Source organism: Podarcis pityusensis (genome assembly GCF_964106645.2).
Source record: "Podarcis pityusensis genome assembly, chromosome: 4".
NCBI classification, from domain to species: Eukaryota; Metazoa; Chordata; class Lepidosauria; order Squamata; family Lacertidae; genus Podarcis; species Podarcis pityusensis.
Genome location: NC_138027.1, coordinates 76483277 through 76509097, shown reverse-complemented (window position 1 = coordinate 76509097; position 25821 = coordinate 76483277). Strand labels below are relative to the sequence as shown.

At 42.3% G+C, this 25821-nt stretch overlaps 1 protein-coding gene across 1 annotated transcript; it reads right to left on the bottom strand.

Moving 5' to 3' along the window:
• Nucleotides 1-6273: 6273 nt before the first annotated feature.
• Nucleotides 6274-23980, bottom strand: TMEM182 (transmembrane protein 182). Its single transcript, XM_081003302.1, has 5 exons — nt 23516-23980; nt 23060-23159; nt 20488-20586; nt 13302-13439; nt 6274-8793 (listed from the first exon to the last, which is right to left on the bottom strand). The coding sequence occupies exons 1-5, from the start codon at nt 23654-23656 to the stop codon at nt 8570-8572; spliced, it is 702 nt and encodes a 233-aa protein (XP_080859428.1). The 5' UTR covers nt 23657-23980; the 3' UTR covers nt 6274-8569.
• Between the last annotated feature and the right edge of the window lie 1841 nt (nt 23981-25821).

The window sequence follows — 25821 nt, the reverse complement described above, 5'->3', positions numbered from 1 at the left end:
CCACTTCTGAGGTACAACTGTATACACCTCTATCATATTTGTGTCCCCCTCTTTCACTATCCTATTTTATTTCCTAGACTTAAAAGAACCAGACTTCTTAGCCTTTCCTTGTAGGAAAGATCCTCATGTCCCTTGATCATTTATGTTGTTTGTTTCTGTACTTTCCCCTCACCAAATCCATGATTTGCGATGTGGAGAATACACAGCATGTGGTTACGGCATACATAGTATTCAAAATGTAATTCTGACACTTCTTTCTCATTTTAAAACAGTAGTCAACCAATCCCAATCCCCCCCAGATTTACCGGTATATATCGGTAACTCGGGTTACATACACTTCAGGTTACATACACTCCGCTAACCCAGAAATAATGCTTCAGGTTAAGAACTTTGCTTCAGGTTAAGAACAGAAATCATGCTCCGGTGGCGTGGCAGCAGCAGGAGGCCCCATTAGCTAAAGTGGTGCTTCAGGTTAAGAACAGTTTCAGGTTAAGAATGGACCTCTGGAACGAAATAAGTACTTAACCAGAGGTACCACTGTATAACTAACCACCCAAAGATCTCCACCCATGTTTATTATATAAACTAAGAGATACAGGCCCGTGTGTTTGGAAGCTGGCAGAATTCTCTAAGTCATTCACAAATACCCTTGACAGTTCATTTCATTCTGTTTAGCACTTCTTTTTTTATTCTCTGTGGTCTATAAGCTCTTAAGCAAATGTAAGAGGGAAGAAAAGCTAATGTATCTGATAATTCACTATATCTGACTGACAACCTTGTGGAATTTCCCCTGTGGTGCTAGCAAAACACTGTTCCAAAAAGTAATAACATACCAAAAAGAAAAGGAAAGGGGGGGGAGGATCATAGGGCTCATGCCGTCAAATTTAATTTCAGAGAACAAAAATGTGTAAGATGATTTCTGTTTAGATCAGTCGCATGCTAGTTGGGGAAGCCGGTGCCAACTGCTGCAATGGGGTAATGTGATCTGAGCTTAAAATAGCTGCCAAATATACCATGTGGTGACTGGCACCATTAAATGTGTTGCAGTGCGAATGATCTCTTTCAAAGCAGAGCCACATAACATCAAGCCACGCTGGTGTAGAAAAGGAATGTTTTTCCATACAACTCCCCTAAGTTTCGCGCTCTGGTACTTTTTCAGTCTCCCTCAAGAGCTGGCCATTTAATTCAGGCAAATTGTTCTTTTCTCAGGGCTGGGCTTCAGTTCCCACCTGTCGGGCAAAGCCTTGAACACTGCGTACAGAAAGTTCCTAGGTTCAGTCCCCAACATCTCCAGCTAAAAGGATCAGGTAGGGTCTTTGAGTGTACCTGTCCAGACAGGCATGCGGGCGGCGCTATGGTCTAAACCACTGAGCCTCTTGGGCTTGCTGATCAGAAGATCGGTGGTTCGAATCCCCACGACAGGGTGAGCTCCCGTTGCTCTGTCCCAGCTCCTGCCAACCTAGCAGTTCAAAAGCACACTAGTGCAAGTAGATAAACAGGTAGCACTGTGGCAGGAAGGTAAACGACGTTTCTGTGCTCTCTGGTTTCTATCACTGTGTTCCGTTGTGCCAGAAGCGGTTTAGTCACACTGGCCACATGACCCGGAAAGCTGTCTACGGACAAACGCCTGATCCCTCGGCCTGAAAGCAAGATGAGCGCTGCAACCCCATAGTCGCCTTTGCCTGGACTTAACAGTCCAGGTGTCCTTTACCTTTACTTTTTACATTGGACTAAATGGACAAATTATGTCTGACTTTATATAATGCAAGTTCCTATGCTCCAGGAGAGCCATGGCCATCCCCTCCAACATTTCTGCAATGAAAATAGGTAAAGGTAAAGGGACCCCTGACCATTAGGTCCAGTCGTGACCAACTCTGGGGTTGCGGCGCTCATCTCACTTTATTGGCCGAGGGAGCCGGCGTACAGCTTCCGGGTCATGTGGCCAGCATGACTAAGACGCTTCTGGCAAACCAGAGCAGCGCACGGAAACGCCGTTTACCTTCCCGCCGGAGTGGTACCTATTTATCTACTTGCACTTTGACGTGCTTTCGAACTGCTAGGTTGGCAGGAGCAGGGACCGAGCAACGGGAGCTCACCCCATCGCGGGGATTTGAACCGCCAACCTTCTGATCGGCAAGTCCTAGGCTCTGTGGTTTAACCCACAGCGCCACCCGTGTCCTGCAATGAAAATAGGGACGTCCTAAGGAAAAGCAGGACATTCTGGGATCAAATCAGAAACCAGTATGGTTCCTGAAAAATAAGGACACTTGGAGGATCTGCATAGGGTCCCAGAAGTAGCCACAATTATGTGGTGGGGTATCTAAGAACTAGACCACAGAAAAGATTTAAAGCTGTAATCCTATGCGTTCTGGAACTACCGTAAATGGGACTTACGTCCAAGTAGGGTTAATCTGTAAGTGATTTGAGATTAAGTGTTTCGCAATACTAGAACCGACTCTATCCTGCTCAAGCTGTCCCACTGCAATCTGATGGACTATGGGACATCTGTTTCAATGCTTCATGCCATGCTTAGCCAGTAACAAAATACACAGGGTGCTCCCATTAGGAGCAATGCCAACTGCTTGTATTTGGGACTGGAGCTCCTGTACTTTAGAGAACAGTTACAGTACATTAGATTATAGCTGGAACTGGAAATGAGAAGAGAGGCAGCCTCAGTGATGATGGGGGACCTTACTGTCACAGAGCTGTGTCTTACCAATGAATGGGAATGTGGCAGGACTTTTCACTCAACTTATTTTGACCCTCATCTGTCAGCACTTTTGAGTGCTTTCAAAGTCTGTAAGCAAGATGTGTTGGGGTCAGTAAAAGGGGGCGGGATATGTTGACTTTATTAGTAGAATACTAGAAATACTTGCATGTTTTACTCAAGCAAAACCAGAAGAGGGGAATTCTAGATGCTATTCTTTCACTTTAGTTAAAAAAATAAAAGCAAGGCATCTGTGTGGCATGAAAACACCACTGATATCATTGGAGTCATAGAATCATATAGTTGGAAGAGACTCCAAGGGTCATCTAGTCCACCGAGAGATCTCAACATGTGGTCTCCCTTCCAGTGTGAAACCATACCAGATCCTGCTTAGCTTTGCCAAATGTGCTAACAGATTTATTGCTGCACTACTAGGAGTCCTTCTGTTAACAGTTGAGTAGCATAACCTGGGGCATTCAGGGGGTTTCACAATTAACAGACACCCTGATGAAGTTAGACCGAGAAACAATAACTTTCCAGCTTTCTTCCCTGTTAAATGAGATGAGTCCCTTACCTTTTTCACTTACACCTCAATAAATTACCAGGAATCTAATGAAAGACTCAGCAAGAACTCCAGAAGAGCACCTAGAAGTTAATGAACCAAGGGAAATACTTTTGAAATTGTCTACAAGGTGTCAGTGACTTTCTTATGAATCAATAAATCTGTAACTATTTAAGAGGGCTTATTTCCACTGGGAGAGAGAGGCAGTATTATGCGCAAGTACTTGTGCTAAGTAGATAATGGCTCACAAACAATATGGGCGCCAGCCAATTAGCAACAAGGGCATAGTCTGATCCTGCCACTTTGTCAAAGCTAAGAACATAGGAAGAGCCTGCAGGATCAGGCCAATGGCCCTTCTAGTCCAGCATCCTTGTTCTTGCAATAGCTCAACAGATGCCTATAGGAAGCCTGCAAGTGGCTGGAAACAGATGCATGAGGAATAACAAAGTTATCAAATAGCCTTGATATATGGCCATGCGCTGCACTGAGTTAGCAGAATAATTGCAAAATCATGTTAGGCCTCTGCGAAATTATTTTCATGACTTTCCGATTACCACCTCCGAGCTGCATTCTAAAGCAAAAGGGGCTAATCTTGAAAATGGAATAAATAGCGGGGGGAAATTCTGGATATTTCCCAATTGCAGAATGTGCTCGGTTGGGAGAGAGATCCCAGCTAGCTTACCGCAACTCTTAGGTGGTCGCTGTTTTGTTGACTTCACTATTCAGAACAGCTGTGGAACGAAGCAGAGTTCACTGCAAAACCAGCATAATATCATGTGGACTGTGTAACTTTATCACATTTTTAGATCACCTCAATTTTAACCAGAACCATCGTCACGCACATGACGTCGCACAACGTCCTCTGAATATTGAGGGGGCCCAGTCCCCTAAAAATAAAATTTGGGGAACTGAAACTGCCTTGGTCGCTAGGAGTCAGCACCTATGTTTCCAGCTGGTGGTTGGTATCCTGCATTGTCTTGTGCAATTTTCCAGCACTGGCAACGCCCAGAGACAGCAGTGGGGGACAGAGTTTGGCTTCATAAGGTGGTGATGGTCACTCACTCGCTCAGTGTACATAAGGGCAGCTGATTTGGGGTGTCATGAAAAGGTACCAGATTGCTCAATATTGTATTATTATTATTATTATTATTATTATTATTATTATTATTATTATATTTTACTGCAATGAAAGAAGAGTGATGCTTGCGGGATCTTTTACCTCATAGGTTGCGACAACTTGACCAGCCTTAGATACTGTGTACCTTGACTAAGGACTCAGCTACATTAGTCAAAAAACAGCATTTTGAATGCTGGTAAGGGACCCCAAACAGTTAAGTCCAGTCAAAAGCGACTATGGGGTGTGGCGCTCATCTTGCTTTTCAGGCTGAGGGAGCCGCTGTTTGTCTGAAGACACCTTTCTGGGTCATGCAGCCAGCATGACCAAACCGCTATTGGCGCATGGAGGACTGTGATGAGGGCCAGAGCTCACGGAAACACCATTTACCTTCCCGCCGCAGCAATACCTATTTATCTACTTGCATTGGTATGTTTTCGAACTGCTAGGTTGGCAGCAGCTGAGACAGAGCAATGGGAGCTCACCCCATCACCGAGATTCGAATCGCCAACCTTCCAAACAGCAAGCTCAAGAAGCTCAGTGGTTTAGAGCACAGCGCCACCCGAATTCCTCATAAACATGCAACACCAGATGACGCTGGAGAGCAAAAAAACAAACAATGCAATTTTCCATAGTTTTTTTCCTTTTGTTATAACGGTTTTATTTCAGACTTATTTATAGCATGTTTTTTTCCTGTGTGTAGATCTACCCCTAGTGTGGAAGATAGGTTTCTCATTTGGTAATCCACCTCCAACAGCAAAATGTCTGGCTCCACTAGCACAAGATGCTCCTTTTCCCTCTGTCTGCCACACACCTACTACTTATTTCCTTGACATCTGATGGGAGGGCATTCCACAGGATGGGCGCCACCACCGAGAAGGCCCTCTGCCTGGTTCCCTGTAACCTCACTTCTTGCAGTGAGGGAACCAGCAGAAGACCCTCAGTGCTGGATCTCAGTGTCTGGGCTGAACGATGGGGGTGGGGACACTCCTTCAAGTATACAGGGTCGAGGCCGTTTAGGGCTTTCAAGGTCAGCACCAACACTTTGAATTGTGCTGTATGTCTAGATGTGGCCAGTCACTGAACGGGAAATGGCTTGGAAACACTGGACACCACCTGGAAATCCATTGGGGGGGGGGATAAGATAGAATATAACCATAGCAACTAAAATAAGCAAAGTACACAGAGAAGCAAATGACAGAGTGTGCTAAAATAATGGAATTCAACTTCATGGATTGGCTGGAGGGAGTGGTGGGGAAGAAAGCTTCCTTTGTGCTGATCTTTTCTTAATTAACTTTTTATTTTTTTTAAAAAAGTAGAACATAGCAAGCCATTTTTACATAAAAACACATGTCGAATATATATATATATTTATATGTTTAAAGGTATCCAGTCATCATGTAATGCTGAAAGAAGGAGTCTATCTTTGAAAAATCTGCCCGGATTTTAAGGATGTGGATTTGGCAGACTTGTGAGTTGTTAATCCCATCCTCCTGGGACAGATCATGCAATAAATATAAAGCTGATGAGGATCTGAAGCTCTCTCTCTCTCTCTCTCTCTCTCAGGCTCTGATAGACACAAATAGAACTTCTGGACATGGAGATTCCCCAGTCACTTCAAAGGGAATAAGCGCTTGGGAGACTGAGAAATGGAGCTGCATGGAATTCCTGGACTGGGCTACCGGACTTCCACAAATTTATTTATAAGTAAGTCGTATTGTACATCATCATACATTTTATTTGCATACTGCAAATAAAATGTAGCCTATAGAGCAAGTTGCTTAGTAAACTTATGGAAGGTCTTTGTCTGGTTGGATGGCTTTAATAAGAAACGGGATAACTACAGAATCGCAAGAATTTGAAGGGAGCAAATACTAATAATAATAACAATAATATTAATAATAATTTTATTATTTGTACCCCACCTATCTGACTGGGTTACCCCAGCCACTCTGGGCGGCTTCCAACATATATAAAAACATAATAAAACATTACACATTAAAAGTCTTCCGTATACAGGGCTACCTTCAGATGTCTTCTAAAGGTTGTATCATCTTGACATCTGATGGGAGGGCATTCCACAGGGTGGGTGCCACTACCGAGAAGGCCCCCTGCCTGGTTCCCTGTAACCTCACTTCTCTCAATGAGGGAACCACCAGAAGGCCCTTGGAGCTAGACCTCAGTGTCTGGGCTGAACGATGGGGGTGAAGATGCTCCTTCAGGTATACAGGGCCATGTAGTTGCACTCAACACAGCAAGCATGACTCCTCTTTGGACAAAGTAGCTTCTGGTGGGCCGCCTTCCCTGTCAGTGGTTCCTGGTGGGCTTGTGATGGCAGCCCTCCAACAGCACTGAACAACAAGGCCTGGTCAGCCTTTAAATTTCTCTCAATGCCCCAGAAGAGTGCTACACCAGAAGCATCATGGGAAATTAAAAAGGTGGCTAGAGTGTCAGACGAGGAAAAAATGGGGGTGCAGGGCTGGCAATTGGGCCAGAGATTCCAGGTGCCAACACCAGACTTGGCTGAAAGGCCGGGCCGTTTCTCCATCAGCGGCCTATAGATATTAAGGGAAAGGGGCAGAGTTATTGACAGTCTCCAGCTAATTTGGAAGGACACACATTGCCACACTTCCTGCTTCTTCAGAGGTCCAGGCATCCATGTGTGGTGGAAGTGGCAAGCTTCTCACATTGTCAGCAGGTTTCAGATACCCTTTTCACATTGTGAGATTTCACATATCCGTTGCATGGTTCCCAGATTTCCTTGTATGTCAAAAGAAGAAAGCAGGCTGGCTGCAAGAAGGTGACTGATGGACACCAGTCAAGGTGACTTGACCAAACAAGTCAAGCCATAAAGTACAGAGGGAAGCAAAAATAATAAAAAATATACAATGGACAGCAGAAAAGCATGTATTGTTGTTAAGCCCACGGGGGAAAGGGGAATCTGCTATTCCAGAGAACTGAACTAAATGACCCATAAACTTCCCAGTTCCATTACACTGAATGTTTATGACTTGGACCACATGAAAGCATACAAACAGTTCTGTATTCATAGCAGCACCACAGCACTAATTCAGCGACCTGGCCTTCTGTACTACTGCCACATTGGCTAAAGCAATACATGGGCAACTGCAGAAATATTTGTTCATATTAAAGCTAATGCCAAATACCGAAAGAATAAATAATGGGTGATTAAGGGATTCTGTGGACACTTACTTTGTTCTGCATAAGCAGAACCAGGACTAATTCACACATTTCCTTTCCTAACGAGGGAACACACATGACTGAGTTTACTTTTGCTTAGGTTAGCCACAGAGAGATGGGAATAGGTTTCATTCTTCCAGGAAGCAGCACAGTTGCTTGCAGATGGGAGTTACAGCATTCACTTTCCCGTTGCCTTGCCACGACCAGATCCTGTGCTCATCACAAACCTAGCCAGCGTTAACACCTGCACCTCACTTACCAACCATGACGATTCCTATCGAAGCACACAAACCTTCCCCTTGGAAGGAGACTCTGAGCATGGAGAAATACAATCTTACATCAAGGGAAAGTAGCCATTGTTAAGATGAGCCAAGCACTGTCACTTGAGACTAGATTTGTGGCAAGCAAGAGGCAAGAGTTCTGGCCTTGCTAAAAGAATGGCACATTGGCACAAGGTGAATGCTAGGCGACTACTGGAAGGGTGATCTACAGCCTGTGCTGCCCATTCCCTTCTTCTGTGGCTAATATATATGAGCAGGAGGAGTGGTTTCATTGCATATTCCTTCATTAAGAAGATAATGGTTGAATTGGCTCTAAGCCAAAATTCTTATATGAATCATTTCATATTTTTATCTGACCCCCAGTGCGTTCAACACAGAGACATGAAGTTGCAAAATATCTCGTGTGTTGCATGCAGTTCATCAAGATCTGAAGGAATTTGAACAGTCTAATTTATGTCACTATTCCTTTATGACAAGGATATAAAACTGAGACCGCAAATCCTATAAGGACGTACCTGGATATAAGCTTCGCTGAACTCAGTAGGACTTATATCTGAGTAGATATGCATGGGATTGCATTAGTTACGTAAGCAGATCTAGAATAGCACCAGCAAACACATGGCTATAAGAGGGATAATGTATAAAAAATAGCTTTTCAGCAAAACCTCGCCATAATTCCAACATTTCAAACAGCCGACATCTGATTAATCAGAGTGCAGATAAATTGTACGCCCTACCAGTAGGAACAGCATTCCTGAAAACATGGTAAAAAAAATTCCAACTAGAGCCAGTATAAAAGACCAGCCATAACGCACATAGACAGAAAAATCAGGACAGTCTATTTTCTTCATATTCACATAGTTTTCAAGATCAGCCATTGCCTGGACCCAGATGACGTAAAGGATTACCACCAATGTGAAGACAATACCTGAAGGAAGGAGGGGAAAAATAAGTTTTAGTAAAGATATATGATGGCTCAGTTTGCTTGAGAAATGCTTGGTATAGCCAGTGAAGGACAACGGTCAAGTTTCCCCCTAACACTAAGCCAAACCAAGCCTTAGCACAAATGGTTTGTTTCCACCAGACAAACCATGAACTGCAAACCCAAGAACAAAACTTCCTCACAGCTTGTGGTTTGTGTGACACCCATGCTCAGAGGCCGCACGAAGCCAAACCATCGCTCAGCTTATGGCAGAACAGCAGCAAGAGGGCCAGAGGAGGAGAACGGCAGCCGTGATCATCTCTCTGGGAACCCGCACACATGCAGGTTTGCAATAAGTCACTGTCAAACTGCACCCCACTATCAGCTTGATATCGGTGTGTCCTCAATAGCATTGAAAGCTGGGGGGAAATGTGGTGAATATGGGGACCAATATGGACATGAGCAGAGTTCAGATGAAGTGCCATACAGAGCAAATGTACATATGATAGGGTCCTATCCCACTAGACATGCATCCAGCGTCATCTTCGTAAAACTACTATTTAGGAACTAACATTCAGTCACATCATAACTTGCTGAAGCCACTTCCTGTAACCTTAAGCTATCTCTGTTTGCCTGCCTTTCTTTCTTGCCTTTCTTCTTTCAGAACATTTATCATGCTTTGAAAGGCAGGAGAGGATCTACTGCAAGTCTAATTGCAATGTCAGTTCATTATGAAGCGGGACGTGTCAAACAAAATGTATTTATTTTGGGAAGGCTGTTCTCAGCCTCTCATGCTGACAATTGTCAGGAAGGGCCGTGTTTTCAAGCCCGGTGGCTGAGATTAACCTCATCCCTGCCATCAACTTCAAGAAGCAAGCATTTTTAGAATCATTTCAGGCTGCAAACATATTTCTTCGTTTTCAGCTTGTTAGACCTTTGCTTGGGGCACAAATATCTGTTGTTTAGTCAAACAGGATTTTTTTAAAAAAAGAAAAAAGCTGCAGTGAATCACAAGCGACTGGGGGCAATTATTTTTAAAAAGTAAAATATATGTCTCAGAGAGATTAGGATAAATAAGCACTTTCATTCTTTTTCCCCCCTCTCCCCATGCCTTTTCTATTTTCCTATTTTATTTTTAAAGGAGGCCCATGTTTGATACACAGCACTGTGGAATGAGATAAGACCCAGGCTCCTCGGAGGTCAGTCATTTCTGCCATTAACATTTATTCTTTTTAATCTGTTTCATGCACACACACACACACACACACACATTTCTGCTCATTGCGGGAAGAGAAAAAGAACACAGAATCTTTATAAATGCCTAGGAATTCAAGAGCAATTTTCAGGCCTTCCTTATTCTTCCTGCACAGCAAAATGTCTTTTGCTCCTCAGCTGTGAATGGCTGTTTATGGCACAAAGCTTCCACTGCGCAGACAAGAAGTCAACAGGTGCTGTAGAGAGTGACAGGAGCCTCAGGCGGGTGCCGCTGGTAAATGTAGAACTATGTTGATTTGTAAGCAGTTGTTTTGCTCACAGGTTTACCTCGCAGACTTTGCTCCCACTGTGGGTGTCGTCGGGCTACGTATTGATACTTTCTCTACGCGAGTCAATAACCGAGAAGTTCCGCTGTTGAGACTTTTCGTAAGATCCAAGTTACTGCAGCGAGAGGCTGGCAGAAAATCTGAGGGTGTAATTTAGCATGAGCTTAGTAGCAAAAGGAGAAGAAAAAACTATTCGCACAGCTGTCTCTGTAATGATAGAGACGAACAGAAGGAACCAAAGTGTTCCACAAACAAGTGGCTGAACAGGCCTAGGGAACAGCAGGCAAGGAACAGAAACCGAAGCAGGCGTTTTTGCACCGACCTCAGAAGACTTGCACGGTTGAAGGTCCTTTGCTGCCAACTCAAGTCTCTACTCTGAACACAAGAACATAAGAAAAGCCCTGCAGGATGAGGCCAGTGGCATCCTGTTCGCACAGTGGCCAGCCAGATGTCAACGGGAAGCCTGAAGGAAGGATCTGAGCAGAACAGCATTGTCTCCATCTCTGATTCTCAGCAACCAGTATTCAGAGGCAAAGTACCTCCAACAGTGGGGGTAAAACACAGCTGTCATGGCTAGATTTGGATAGCTTTATTGTCCATCAGCTTGTCCAACCCTCTTGCAAAGACATCCAAGTTGGTGGCCATCATTTCCTCTTGTGGGAGCAAATTCCAGTTTGTGCCTGGCATTAGGGTGTTGGTGGTTTGCACCCCATACATGAGACTCGCAGCGCACTTCTGTACAGGTAAACTCAGAATGTAAATTCCAGGGGCTTAATCTCAGGTTAAGTGGCTATAGGATCTCAGCGGAAATGTTTCAATTACAAACCTTGCTACATTCAAATTGTAAACCAGAAACTCCCTGAGAATAAATGGATTTGCCCCCATACAATCAGTCGTCATGCTTGGGAGCAGAGAGAATAATTTCTTGACAATTATTCTGGCTTGAGGGCTTTGCATGTGGCCCTCTAGATTTGAATACAGTCTAGACAACAGAGTACCTCTCAATCAGGGAGGGGGAAGCTTTTTTTAGTTTGAGGGCCACATCTCATCTTGAGTAATCTGGGGCCCCCCGCACAATACCCCACAAGCATCCCAGAAAAAAACAGGACATCCCATTTTCTCACAAGAGAGCATGGCAGCCATTCTGAGTACTGTCATCTCGTGCGATTTTGCACCGAGATTTTGCTCCAAAAAACCACCATGATCTTGTGTGATGCCCCCCAAAAAACACGTTTTTGGGTGCTATGCAAGCACGTCCCAGGAAAAAAAAAGTGTCTTTTGGATCCTTGCGCAGATCATGTGACTCACGCAGGAGCATGGGCAAGAAGACATGCGTCCTGTTTTTGGGACTCAAAATGTTGAAGGACATGGGTCACATACCAGTGTTGGCTGGTGCCATAGGGCAGGGCGACAGCTGTGATTCCTACTTTTGTACTGTAGGCCATGTTTCAGCCATGCCAATGTCGGAGGTTTCTACACACAAATCTCTCAACACAGACAAGCAAGAGGCACTGCCACAGCTCAAGGACACGTTCTAGTCAGGCAAAAGCAGTCAGGGTGGGCATGGATCAGGCCTGGCAAGGAGGGGCTGAGGAAAGGGGGGGTGGCCTATGAGGGGAATATTGCCTGGGCTCAAGGGCCGGATAAGGAGTCCTGGAGGGCGACATTTGGCCCATAAACCTGTGGTCTCCCATCCATGCTCCAAATACTTTGAAATAATACATATCAACAGGAACTGAAAAGCAGGAGATTCTGAACAGTACCAAACTGCTACGCTGATGCATTGGGCATGAATTCTTGGATTATGCGCAAACAGACACTGGCCACAAACTACAAAAGCACATCTTGCAAAAGCAGAGCCACAATGCAAACATTTCCTCCAATACTTAGTCCAGAAAGTGCTTCATATTGTCTATTATTACCATCTTACTGATTAAAGAAACAGAGATTAGAGACAATAACAATAAGCTTTCTTGGGCAAGTAGGAATTTCTTTTCAGGTGTTCTAAACCCAAGCCAAGCATTTTCTTGACATACTGGTCCTCACAGGCAAATCACACAGACCACCAAGAAAACTACATGAAGAAGCTTTCCCAGATTTAGACCGTGAGACTCTTACTCTCAGGGTTGTGGGTTTGAGCCCCACGCTGGGCAAAAAGAGATTCCTGCATTGCAGGTCGTTTGACTAGATGACCCTCGTAGTCGCTACCAATTGTACAATTCTGTGATTCCATGACAGTGTGGCCTTGGCACTGTTCCCTTTTCTTGACATTATAATCCTTCTAACCACGAAGGCCTGGGAATGAATGTCTTATGTAGTGTTGGAAGACGGATTCAGAACGCTAGATCAATCCTAGAACCATCCTACTTTATTACCACTTAATAATATCTTGTGTGCCCTTCTTGCATTATATAAATTATTAGTACGATTACACATATATTATATAATTACATAAAATTATTATGCATTGCAGGAGATTGGACTAGATGACCCTTCCAGCTCTACAATTCTATTATCCTATGATTCTATTATTATTATTATTATTATTATTATTATTATTATTTGCCCTAGACCAGGCATAGGCCAACTTCGGCCCTCCAGATGTTTGGGACTACAGTTCCCACCATCCCTGACCACTGGTCCTGTTAACTAGGGATGATGGGAATTGTAGTCCCAAACATCTGGAGAGCCGGGCTTTGCCTATGCCTGGTCTAGACCTATTGAAGTGAACCATAGCTGCAACATGAACTCTCCCAATTCTTCCCCAGTTCCCATTTTCTTCTGCGAGCCTTCTGCCAGAAAACCTCCAAAATAGCACTCAGAATTCCCTTGATGTGCATTTTTGTTTTGTTCTGTTTTGTTTTTTTAAAAAAGCCAAACCCACCATTCTAGGCCAAATGTTGCAAGGTGTTTTTTGTGTTTTTTTAAAGGAGCAGGGGTGGTTGAATTTGGATTAAAACGTTTAACACTTACCAGCAGTGATGAAAAAGCCTCCCCCAACTTTGTACAATGCGTGGCTACCAAAGGGTGCAGCGCAGATGATGAAGAAGCTCGCCACGACCACAGTGACCACTCCCAGCAACATGAGAACAGACCAGAAGCCACGATAAACTAGAGGTTATCAGGGGAAGGCAGGAAAGATACAGAAAGAGGATTTTTCAAAAACATCCTTACAACACAAGGCCATTTTATGAAGTCCCGTCCCCGTCCCCGCCTCCCATTTTCATTTTCTTCATCACCAAAGCTGATCATTTATTCTAACACGGCTTCCTGTGCCTTAGTGATCTAAGACGCCGTATGTCTTTCATTAGACTTGAACGCCAAATCCTATCGGATGATCTTGGAATATAATAACGTTAAGTATACGTGTATACGGTTAATAAGTATACAGTATACGTGTGCGGTTAATAAGTTCGTTTACTTGGGGAATGGAAATGGTTCATAAAATGGTGTGCTGAACTGTAGCCAAGATTCTTCTAGATAATTATACGGTTTCGCTAGATAACAACCAAGTTCACCAAAGTAGAAACAGACACAAGAAAGAAAGCTCATTTGGGCATTCCTAGGACAGGGCCAGTTTAAGGATTCAGAATCCTTCCTGCTTAAAAAAAAACAACCACAGAGATTTCGTGAAGCTTGTGTATTTTGGGGGGAAATACACTGGTGTGTGGTTTTTAAAATGAAACTGAAAACACCAACAGGACAACCGGGGGGGGGGGGGGAATATATCAAACGAGGAAGTCAAGTCTGCCTATCGCCATAGCCATTCAGTTCTTTGTATATTATTCAATTCAAAATGCAAAACTACAGAATCTCATTGAGCCAAGGGCAAGCAATGCTGAATTAATGGAAGCAGCTGGTGATAAATGGGCTGAGAGTTTTGTGACATATGGTGGCCCCCCAAAAATGTTCATAACACAATAATTTAGCTGCTTAATTACACATCTATTTTCGGAGACACTTTAAAGACCGTGGCCGCGGAAATAAATTCGTTCTGTACATTGTAAAAAGGGGAATATCAATTCTTCTTGTTAGACAAATTATTTTATAGCCTGTTTTCCTAGAGCTAAAATGGAGGAGATAAGGAAAGAAAGTGTAGGCCTATGTATCACGGGTGACAGTTTAAGTTTAATAAGTGGATATCAAAAACAGTTTAATACCAGGTTTTGGTATTAATATCACTGAACTAAGACAACCTATACTCATTCAACCAATCATATGTGACTGACGATGTCTCATAAATCTTACAGTATATGAGAATTCTAGCAATCCACACTGTATATATTATCTTCAATGGAGGCAGACATTTGTATTTTCATTTCATAAATTGACCTTTAGTTTCCTTCGTTTATAACTATTCTGCAGATAGATATAATTCTAAAAATATCTTAAATAACTATATGCTAGAGAGAGAGAGAGAGAGAGAGAGAGAGAGATGATAGATAGATGATAGATAGATGATATAGATAGATAGATGATAGATATAGAGTCATTGTAGGTCATTCCATTGTTTTAAAAATATATTCTTGCATGACAAGCACCCCACCTTGCCACACCCTGGAATTTATTACTTTGGCCAAATTGTTTTTCGCAACTACTTGTTGAACTTCATTTGTGGCTACAGACAAAAATTCCATAAGGAAAAACAACAACCAAACAATTGTTGGAAGTCATGAAAGTTAGACATGCCCGCAATGTAGTTGGCACTGAGTAGACCCAATCCTTGATGCCCACGAACATTGTGCTCTGTGATAGTACCAGGACATGTAATGAGGCCTTTTAAAACTGAGGACTGTAGGCAGGTTCAAATGTGGAGAACCTTTCTACTTTGGGGCATGCCATTTATGCCTATTTTGTGTAAATTATTTGTTTAGATTATCCTGAACCATGAAGGTCCTCAAATTTAGAAGTCTTTTCCACTGGTGATTCATCAAAGCATGCCTTATTTAAATGGTGTAAGAGCTTTTCATTCTATTTTATTGGTTGATCGTGTTCATTCAAACTACTAGAAATAGTGCAACATAGAGATAAGGTAAGATAGTTAATATATTGCTATCTGCTCTGACACCTTGGTGTGGATAATATATCACTCCAATTAAACTTCATTAATTCCTATATTTTTTTTCTATAAGGTTTTACCATTTGCCCACATATGCATGTAGAAATTGGGCTATTTATCAGTTGTCTTCAGGTGACTGTGCAATCATGAGACTGTACTTAAATATTATGGGTTGAATCCACTCACGCAATGGGTCTTCTTCCTTTCCTCCTCCTGCAGCCTCCTGCAGCCTTCCCAAGATCTGCTCAAAAGGATCCACAACTCTTCAGAGCAGATATTGGGGGGCACATAAGACTGCCAGACGGAGGAGAGGAAGTTTCAAACAGAGCTGGATACAATCTCATACAAATTATCTTCCATATATCAGTTGGACAGTTTAAATTATTTGCTTAAAAACTTTGGTCATCAATTGGGGGGCTAGTTAGATCAAGGTAAAGGTAAAGGGACCCCCTAGTTGCAGACAACTCTGGGGTTGCGGCACTCATTTCGCTTTATTGGCCAAGGGAGCCGGCGTACAGCTTCCAGGTCATGTGGCCAGCATGACTAAGCCGCTTCTGGCGAACCAGAGCAGCACACGGAAACGCCGTTTACCTTCTCGCCGGAGTGGTACCTATTTATCTACTTGCACTATGACATGCTTTCGAACTGCTAGGTTGGCAGGAGCTGGGACTGAGCAATGGGAGCTCACCCCGTCGCGGGGATTCGAACTGCCGACCTTCTGATTGGCAAGCCCTAGGCTCTGTGGTTTAACCCACAGCGCCACCTAGCATTATCACAGGGGGCCCCATGTTGTGCAATGAAATTTTGTCTACCAAAGCAAACACAGAAATCTTTTATGTAGTATAGTTAACCCCATCTATCAGCAAGTAACACATTTTCTCCCTACAGTTCAGAAAAGAAAACTCTCTGAAGAATCCATTTGAGAAATCCATCCCTGGGAACAGTAAAAGGTAAAAGGTAAGGGATCCCTGGATGGTTAAGTTCAGTTAAAGGCAGCTATGGGGTTGCAGCGCTCATCTCGTTTTCAGGCCGAGGGAGCCAGCATTTTCCCACAGACAGCTTTCTGGGTCATGTGGCCAGCATGACTAAACCGCTTCTGGTGCAACGGAACACCGTGACGGAAACCAGAGTGCACGGAAACGCCGTTTACCTTCCTGCTGCAGCGGTACCTATTTATCTACAGCGGTACCTTGGATCTCTAACTTAATCCATTCCGGGAGTCCTTTCATCTCCTAGAACCATTCAAAAACCAAGGAACAGCTTCCAATTGGCTGCAGGAGCTTCCTGCACTCAACTGGAAGCCACGTCGGATGTTTGGCTTCCAAAAAACCTTTGCAAACCGGAACACTTACTTCCGGGTTTGCGGCGTGTGGGAGCCGATTTGTTCAGGGGCCAAGCCGTTTGACAACCAAGGTGCCACTGTACTTGCACTGGTGTGCTTTCGAACTGCTAAGTTGGCAGGAGCTGGGACAGAACAATGGGAGCTCACTCCATCACGGGGATTCAAACCGCCGACCTTCCAATCGGCAAGCCCAAGAGGCTCAGTGGTTTAGACTACAGGAACAGTACAGTACATAATGCCCTATATCTTCCACTGCCGCACATAAACAGCAGTTTACAGATATTATAGTATGTCTCCCATACTGTATATAAATCAGTTTTATTTCCAATATTTACATTCAAAATCTTTCTAAAGTGAAGCAGTGTAGGAAAGTAGGAGAGAAATTCGACCAGGGCTTGGTATTCCATGTCTGGCTACTCTGTGTTGTTGCAACAGGATGACAGAGAATAGTTTCCATAACTTAACTGTGCAGCATTTTTCTTCATCGTGTCACAGCACTTGCCTTGGCAATGTTACCCAAAGCTAAAAATATAATTGAGTCAGGACAGGTCAAGGAAGACAGAACTGAATGGGCTGTACCCAAGTCTGATTTCTCAAATAGCAATATCATTCCGGCATCTCTCAGGTAGGCGCCATTTCCATTCTAAGAGAACGAGGGAAGTGTCCATGGTGAATCCTGGAACCACTTTTTCTAGAAAAATAGCACTGGCCATAACTAATATATTATTATCATCACCAAATAGGAGTTAGTGGTTTTTTTGTATTTTCGATTCATGATTGTTCAGAAAAGTTGTTCTTTATGGCTGTATTATTATTTTTCTTAAAAAAAATAATCAATATTCTAGACGACTGTTTGGCTCTTAATCAATTATTTGTTCAATCAATATGTGCTCACTTATTTAAAAATCTCAGAGATGACATGTCTGAAAGCAAAGAGCAGTTTCCAGAATGAGGCCCACAATTTTCAGTTGCTGTTCCTCACAGCTAACAGAAACAACTGTCTTTATCAAGGGTGCTTGGTTGTTGTTTTTTAAAATGTGCTTTTTCCCATTTGCAAATACAGAATCTGGAACGCTTCACATCAACACACAGCACAAGGCAAAATGCAAACTATAGAAGGGTCACATTTGCATAGATTTCTGAGAAGATCTATCAGGTACAGCTGCCTGCCTGCAGTTTCAGCCTGAAAAGAATTATCTGCTAACTTTAAGCGGTAGAAATAATGTTTCTGTTTTATCATACTTGCATAGGCATGTGGGATTAATAACACCAGATAAGGCCTGCAATCCTGCTTATGTTTACTTGGGAGTAAGATTCCTTGAGTTCAGTGGGATTCACCTTTCAGTAAACATATACTGTATATCAGGCTAGAAGACTTGTAGTCCTTGTTTTATGCCCAGCTGGGAAAAGACATTTAAAAATGCATAATATCACCATAGCATACCCTCCCTCCAACATCCCACAGAAGAAAATCAGAACGTGCATATTTTGGGGCCACACTCCCGTGGGAGCCAGGTGACTTGCACAAGATCATGGACCCCCAAAGCAGGCATCTTTGGGGCCACACTCTTGCAGAAACCAAAGCAGGATATCCCAGGATCCCATCAGAAGCCAGTGTGGATCCTATAATTTTGGGATGTCCCGCTCAGTGGGACAGTAGACGAGTATGCTATAGTTAGAATTAAAAGATGTAATGGGAGATAACGTTTAACAGAAATGGAATGCCCAGCATCCATCAGTGACAAATAGACTGAGAAATGCAATGCGCTTAACACTCAGAACACATATAATCTTCAGTGTGCACACATTGTAAGCAAAGGTGACAAATACTTTGCCGCATACTTCTTGTCTTGGAAATTAAGAGTTACCTTGGGAAATGGGTAGCTGAGGACACGAAAAGGGATTCTAAGAAGAAGAATGCAGGGCCCCAAAGACAAACAACAATATATCAAATGCTGTATAATAATAATACAGTGGTACCTCGGGTTAAGTACTTAATTCGTTCCGGAGGTCTGTACTTAACCTGAAACTGTTCTTAACCTGAAGCACCACATTAGCTAATGGGGCCTCTCGCTGCCGCTGCGCTGCCGTAGCACGATTTCTGTTCTCATCCTGAAGCAAAGTTCTTAACCTGAAGCACTATTTCTGGGTTAGCGGAGTCTGTAACCTGAAGTGTATGTAACCCGAGGTACCACTGTAGTTGCATTACTTCTTCACTGTGAACTGACTTGTTATGTGGTAGTGCCGGCTTATGGCGAATATTAGATCTAAATTTTAGAACTCCACATTTTCAATTGTCTCTGGAAAACAGCAATTTAAAACCTGAACATTTATTTAATCCTATTGCTCTGGGTAGTGAAAATCTTAAGATCGTAGTTAGCAATGAGATTGGTCCATATGAAGAAATTAAAGATGAGCATTTCTGTGTCATGGTGATTCCCAAGTATCATAAACACTGCAATCCTATACATTTTACATAGAAGTAAGCCCCATTGAGTTCAGTGAAGCTTACTCCTACTATGTAAGTGGGAATGAGCTTGCAGCCTAAGAATGTGTGCAAGTAAGCCAGAAATAACAGCAAATTTATTCATGTTTTCTTCTAGATAGGCACGACTATTTAGAATGGGTTAACAAATTGTTATTGCCTTTGAGGCAGCAATAGAACAGTCAGGAAGCTACATTTCTGTGGATTTTTTAAAATCAAAGATAATGCAATTTTAAGTACTGATGTCTTGGTGCAATTAGGTCAATTTGAAACAGCACCAATGTTTAAACACAACACATGCTTTATAAAATAGTAAAGGTAAAGAGACCCCTGACCATTAGGTCCAGTCGTGGCCGACTCTGGGGTTGCGGCGCTCATCTCGCTTTATTGGCTGAGGGAGCTGCCCTTTACCTTCCCGCCGGAGTGGTACCTATTTATCTACTTGCACTTTGACATGCTTTCGAACTGCTAGGTTGGCAGGAGCAGGGACCGAGCAATGGGAGCTCACCCCGTCGCAGGGATTCGAACCGCTGACCTTCTGATCGGCGAGTCCTAGGCTCTGTGGTTTAACCCACAGCGCCACACGCGTCCCAATAAAAAATAAAATAGTATATGATGCCAAATCAAATCACATGACACCAAAGCTTACATCACAGAAATGGAACAAGGTGTAAGTAGGACTTTTTTTTCCAAATAAAGCACTTATGGTAGATGAGAATCAGTTTCAATGCACACATTTAGGAGGTGCTGCTGTATAGCGATCATTAATGAAATGGCAATGGCAAATTATATTGATTGAAACATATGAAACAGTGGGTGGAAATCAACTAAGCCAGGGATCGGCAAACTTTTTCAGCAGTCCACTGTCCCTCAGACCTTGTGGGGGGCCGTACTATTTTTTTGGGGGGGGGGAATGAATTCCTATGCCCCACAAATAACCCAGAGATGCATTTTAATTAAAAGCACATATTCTACTCATGTAAAAACACCAGGCAGGCCCCACAAATAACCCAGAGATGCATTTAGAATAAAAGGACACATTCTACTCATGTAAAAACACACTGATTCCTGGACCATCCGTGGGCCGGATTTAGAAGGCGCTTGGACCAGATCCGGCCGCCAGGCCTTAGTTTGCCTACCCATGAACTAATCTTTCCTCAGATTGCAGCATGGTCCTTTTAGCCTAGGATTCTGTTTTCCAACAGGAGAGCTCTCATGCAAGTCGTGAAAGCGATAACGCTATTGACACAGTAGTGAACAGGAAAATACTTACTAATTGCCGAGTTGTAGGCAGTTGAATTGTGCTCATCTCGGAAGAACGGAAACGGAGAGAGATAGGCATGGGTGCAGTTTTTCGTAGGTGACTGGTTTGCTGAAAAACAGCAACCGCACACATTAAAACTACTGTCCTGCATTTATTGGAATCTGCAGAGGAAGCCGTTAGACATACCATGACCTAGACATGTCTATCTTTACAGTGATACAGAGAAGGGATTTATCCATGGTACAACAAACTCCGATGGACATCAGGCAGGCAACGGATATTGGATGCTTTCGCTTACCATTCAAAACATGCCTCTTTTCCAGCTTTTTCCAATTATTTATATCAGTTCCTAGCTTTCTAGCTATTGTGATGTTTTATTGCTGTTTTATTAAACAACAAAGAAGGCTTTTGTTATATAATGTGCCTTAAAGTGCATACATTGAGTATGTATGGGGTACAGTGGTACCTCGATTTTCAAACGTCTCCGTTGACTAACGTTTCGGAACTCGAACGCCGTAAACCCGGAAGTAAATTCTTCGGTTTTCGAATGTGTCTCAGAAGTCGAACCGGAAACACAGCTTCCGTATTGAGATTTCCGCTTTGAGGCTTCCATTTTGAGTTTTCAGTTTTCGAACGTTTCGGAACTTGAACAGTCTTCTGGAATGGATTATGTTCGAAAACCAAGGTACCACTGTAGTCAGTGGGGTGTTATCCAGATATTTTAAACCTCCACTCCCATTAATCTCAACTAATGGGCAGAGATTATGAGAGCTGGAGGACACAATATTCCTTTATCTACCTCTTTATTTAATTTCTATCCTGCTCTTCTTCCCAAATGGGCTTAGTGTGGCAAACAACAAAACTGCAAAGCAATCCAAACAAATGTTTTGTTTTGTTTTAAACATTTAAAACATTTTTTAAAGAAAAAAAATCTCAAAACATTTTTTTCAAAAGACCCAGATTATTATTTCATATTGGCTACACCTGCACTAAGCGGCTATTCTTGTGTTTTGTTGTTTGGCTAAAGTATTGCTACTGTTTACTGATTGTATGGTTGTAAATTATGTTATTGCGAAGCGTTCTTGTGCATTATATTGAAAGGAGGGCCATGCAGATTTCCATAAAATAATTAATAGCTATCATACTTGAACTTGTCAAGCACTGCAAGCAGCTCATACGCCATCATTTAATCTGTCCTGTTCTGCATGCCACCTGTTTTTCATTATGATTCGTTATTTTTAAAGCTCCCAGGATAATGAGGTGCAGTACAAACTAAAAAAAAAGACCCTGCCTGCCTGCCTGTGGGTTTGCAATATAAATCAAATATATTTTGGGCTAGAGTGGTGCATGAGTAAAGTAAACCCAAATCCAAGTATATTCTCCTACCTGTTCAACCTCTTGAACAAGCAGAGGCATCCAAAATTATGTAAAACCTAGTGCAAGAGCCTTTGCCAACCTGGTGCCCTCCATATATTTTGGACTACAATTCATATATATATATATATATATATATATATATATATATATATATTCTGTTTTACAATTTAAAGTACTCATTTTTACATGAGAGCCGGTGTGGTGTAGTGGTTAAGTCTCGTAATCTGGGGAACCGGGTTCGCGTCTCCGCTCCTCCACATGCAGCTGCTGGGTGACCTTGGGCCAGTCACACTTCTCTGAAGTCTCTCAGCCCCACTCACCTCACAGAGTGTTTGTTGTGGGGGAGGAAGGGAAAGGAGAATGTGAGCCGCTTTGAGACTCCTTCGGGTAGTGATAAAGCGGGATATCAAATCCAAACTCTTCTTCTTCTTAAGATATCAAAGACTTCCCTTCTTCTCTTTTTATGGTTCATTTTACATATTATAAATCCCTGCATATTTTACAAAAACTATACCATTCAGTATTCCATTATTACATACATCAAAACTTATTTACACTGTTGAATTTATCTTAATGCTGCCAGCGTTTTCAGCTGCACACAGTTATTTCCCATATATTCAATAAACATTTTCCAGTCTTCTCTAAACCTATGTTCTTCTCGTTCTCTTATTCTATATGTTAAGTCTTCAAGCTGCGCATATTCTGTCAACTTAAGTTGCCATTTTCTTTGGTTGGGACCTCACCCATTTTCCATTTAGGGGCTAACAAAACACAGGCCGCAGTCGTGGCATACATAAATAACCTTTTTTTGACACCTGGGAATTTCAGTCTGAATTATCCCCAACAGAAAAGACTCTGCGGGGTTTTGGACTACAATTCTCATCAGCCCCATCTATCCTGGCTGTTGACAAATGCTATAGTACAGAAGTGTGTGAACTCTTGTAAGAGCTGTTGCAAACACATTTGAATAATGTACTTGTACAAGCATTTGTAGAATTGCACCAAAGGGATCCCTCTGTGATCACTGCGAAACATCACAGCATTGTCGCTCCTAATGTGTGAGCAAACATCTATGATGCCCACCACTTTAAGAACCAGGGCATTATACAAATAGTGCTCTTTTGGGAAATGTAGACATACTTTAAATAAAAGCACCAATTCTAAGTAAAATTATATTGCCAAAAAGGGGGGGGGGGATACTTACTGTACCAAAACTTTAACATACTGTGGGCATTCTCTTCGACATTCCCATCAAACCAGCACCTCCAGAAAAAACCCTCATGGTGGAAAGTTACTCTCTCTTCCTGTATAAAAGAAACATGTAGATTGCTATTCACCAAGTGGAGCTCTACTCCCTGTGCAAATATAGACACATACAGGCAAGTAAAAAAATAGAGAAAAAATGTTAATAAAGGTTTCTGAAGACGCCTACAAAATTATGGGGAGGGGGGTTAATATCTCTGCTGGTTCTGAACGTAACTGACCAAGATGAGAATCACATAATATCATCTCCTGGATGTTAATAGGATTTAGATGAGGCTCACAGTAACCTATACAGAGTGTTCCTCATTTGTAAGAGATATTTCTGGTGAGAAAGAAGCAAGCACCTTTGTGGTCCTAGTGCAAGATGCCATTCAGAGGAATAAAAATATATACTAACCCTGGTGTCATTCAAGCCTTCTGAACACCTTCCAACCTCTGTAGCAAGAAGCCAATAGTCCGTTCCAAAGGCAACCAAAAAGAACAAGATTCCAAGAGCTCCAAATAAGCCTCCAAAAAATATCCCGACTCTCAATTTCATTGCTGATTTGTTTGTTTATTGGTTGTTGTTCTTTGACAAAACAGACGTGAAAGATTTATAATATACTTTTAGTGAGAAAGAAAAACCTCGCCCGAAAAACAGCGCATTGAGGATTAAACTGCCGGACCAGAAGTTCTTCTGAAAGAATTGAAGTCTTGAAAGAAGTTGGGGTTTTTTTAAAAAAAATCTTTCTCAATGGGTTTCCCACTTGTGCTGTGGTTTGATTAGTGCTCCATTAAAGTGCAGCCTAACGAATAGACAGGACTTCTATTTTAGGACACTCCATGGAAGAAGGAACTTGACAGGCTTTCCCTTCGCTAGGAGTGGCCAGCCCAAAATAGCTGACCTTCCCTTAGCTGGGTATTGACTGGAAATATTGTGGCACTTGGTGCATCAACAGACCTGGAAGAGGGATGAAGTTACTGCGTGCCCTTGTTACTGGGCGCAGGTTTGAGTTTCAACTCCAGCAAGCATGTACACCATGTAATCAATGTATCTACCGCCCATAAGCAGGCAAGGAATTGGCTCAGCCTCCATCGCAGACAAGCACACAAAAGCACAGAGCCAGGCTGAGACCCAGGAACATACATGCTACACCGAAAGCTTGGGCCTCATTGATCGACGAGCACACCCAGACAAATATCAGGCGTTGTTACAGAGCTTTCTTGACCCGTTAAAAGTGACAATTTAGAATAGATTTAGAAAACTTATTGATTAGAATATTTGTGTGAGATTGTATGGGGAAAATACGGAATAACAGATACATTCTTGCTTAAAATGTATATAGGAAGTGCAGTGTAAGCGATGGAAGTCAATCAATGAAATTTTATTAATATTTTCATATTGAGATATTTGTAGAATAAATTTGGAATAAATTCTTCCAACTTTTCTTCTTTTTTCTTTCTATTTTTTCTTTTTCTTTTTTCTTTTTTTTCTCCTTTGTTCTTTTATATATATATGTGTGCTTATCTGAAATACGTATGTATGTATGTCGGTGTGTGTGTATGTATGTATTTGCAATATTTTGCAATGATTATGTTAAATAAATTAATAATTTTTTTAAAAGTGACAATCTATCAACCTCTTACTCCCCCCACCCTCCTCCCTCCCCCAAAAAGGAAATTTTATGCCTTGATCCAAAACCCATAGCTAAAGTCTACTTCATAGCAGCAGAACCAGCACCAGTAGACTTGGCGCATTTGCAAAAAAAAGGAGATGCAGTCATTGGCAAACATGCATGCCCGACAAGCTATTCCATTGGTGGCAATGCTGTGCTTCCTTCAGGCCAAATTTCAGAAGGGAAACAGTAGAGAGGCGGTACCCTGTAGGTGCTACTGAAGACCTTTGTGATGCAAAGGTTTCTGAGCACCATGATAGTTGACTCCTGATATAAAGGACAAAGACGTACAGCTTTTTAACCACATTTCAGACTCCTTTTTCTATTTTACGTCAAAACTATGCCTCAGTTTTAAACCTCTCTAAGGCCCACACGTGTTAACTGCTTTGTTACAAATAAATATATATATTGAACATCTAAATAAGAGAATTTCAGGCATATTCAGTATCCCTGAATCAGTGGAAGTGATGGCAATGTTTTTATCTCCTTTGTGAAAGTTTAGACCTTTTAGGAAACGGAACGTACAATTGCAATAAACTTTGGGTGGGGTGGGACCAAAACAACTTCCTATGACTCCTACAATGTCCACCACAGTTACTCTCTACCTAGCGCCCACGTCCGGCCATTTTGTAAAACTTTTAGAATTCCATTCTTCAGAAGCTGCGCAATTCACTTTCAGAGGTCGCTGTTTCATACGTTTTGCTTATGAAACTAACAAAATAAACACTGCCCACCTCATGAATCTTTGTGGGAAATCTCGCAGTGGCATCTCTTACACTAAAATTAAGCCCTGATGTTTCGTTGTAAGAAATAAATTGTAGCCTTTACAGCCATGGCCTCCAGCCTTATGGAAACAATTATTCGCTCCCCTGATAAAGATAAAATCTTTTAAGATTCAGATTTTTTTTTTCTTAATGGAGAAGTTACTGGGCCAAATATATGTTTGGTTAACCATACACACACTTTGCGTTTCCTGGGGTTCGATCTGGCATATTGTGCCTATCTTTCCGTTGCAATCCTATATGCAGGCTTATGTTGAAGAAAGCTC

Bases quoted from the DNA above. Each gene is read 5' to 3' on its own strand.
- TMEM182 (XM_081003302.1), bottom strand. From the start codon at position 23,656: ATGAAATTGAGAGTCGGGATATTTTTTGGAGGCTTATTTGGAGCTCTT. The intron at 23,160-23,515 runs GTTAGTATATAT...TCTTTTATACAG, and splicing joins AAGGCTTGAATGACACCAGG to GAAGAGAGAGTAACTTTCCA. The intron at 20,587-23,059 runs GTAAGTATCCCC...GCTGTTTTTCAG, and splicing joins TATGTTAAAGTTTTGGTACA to CAAACCAGTCACCTACGAAA.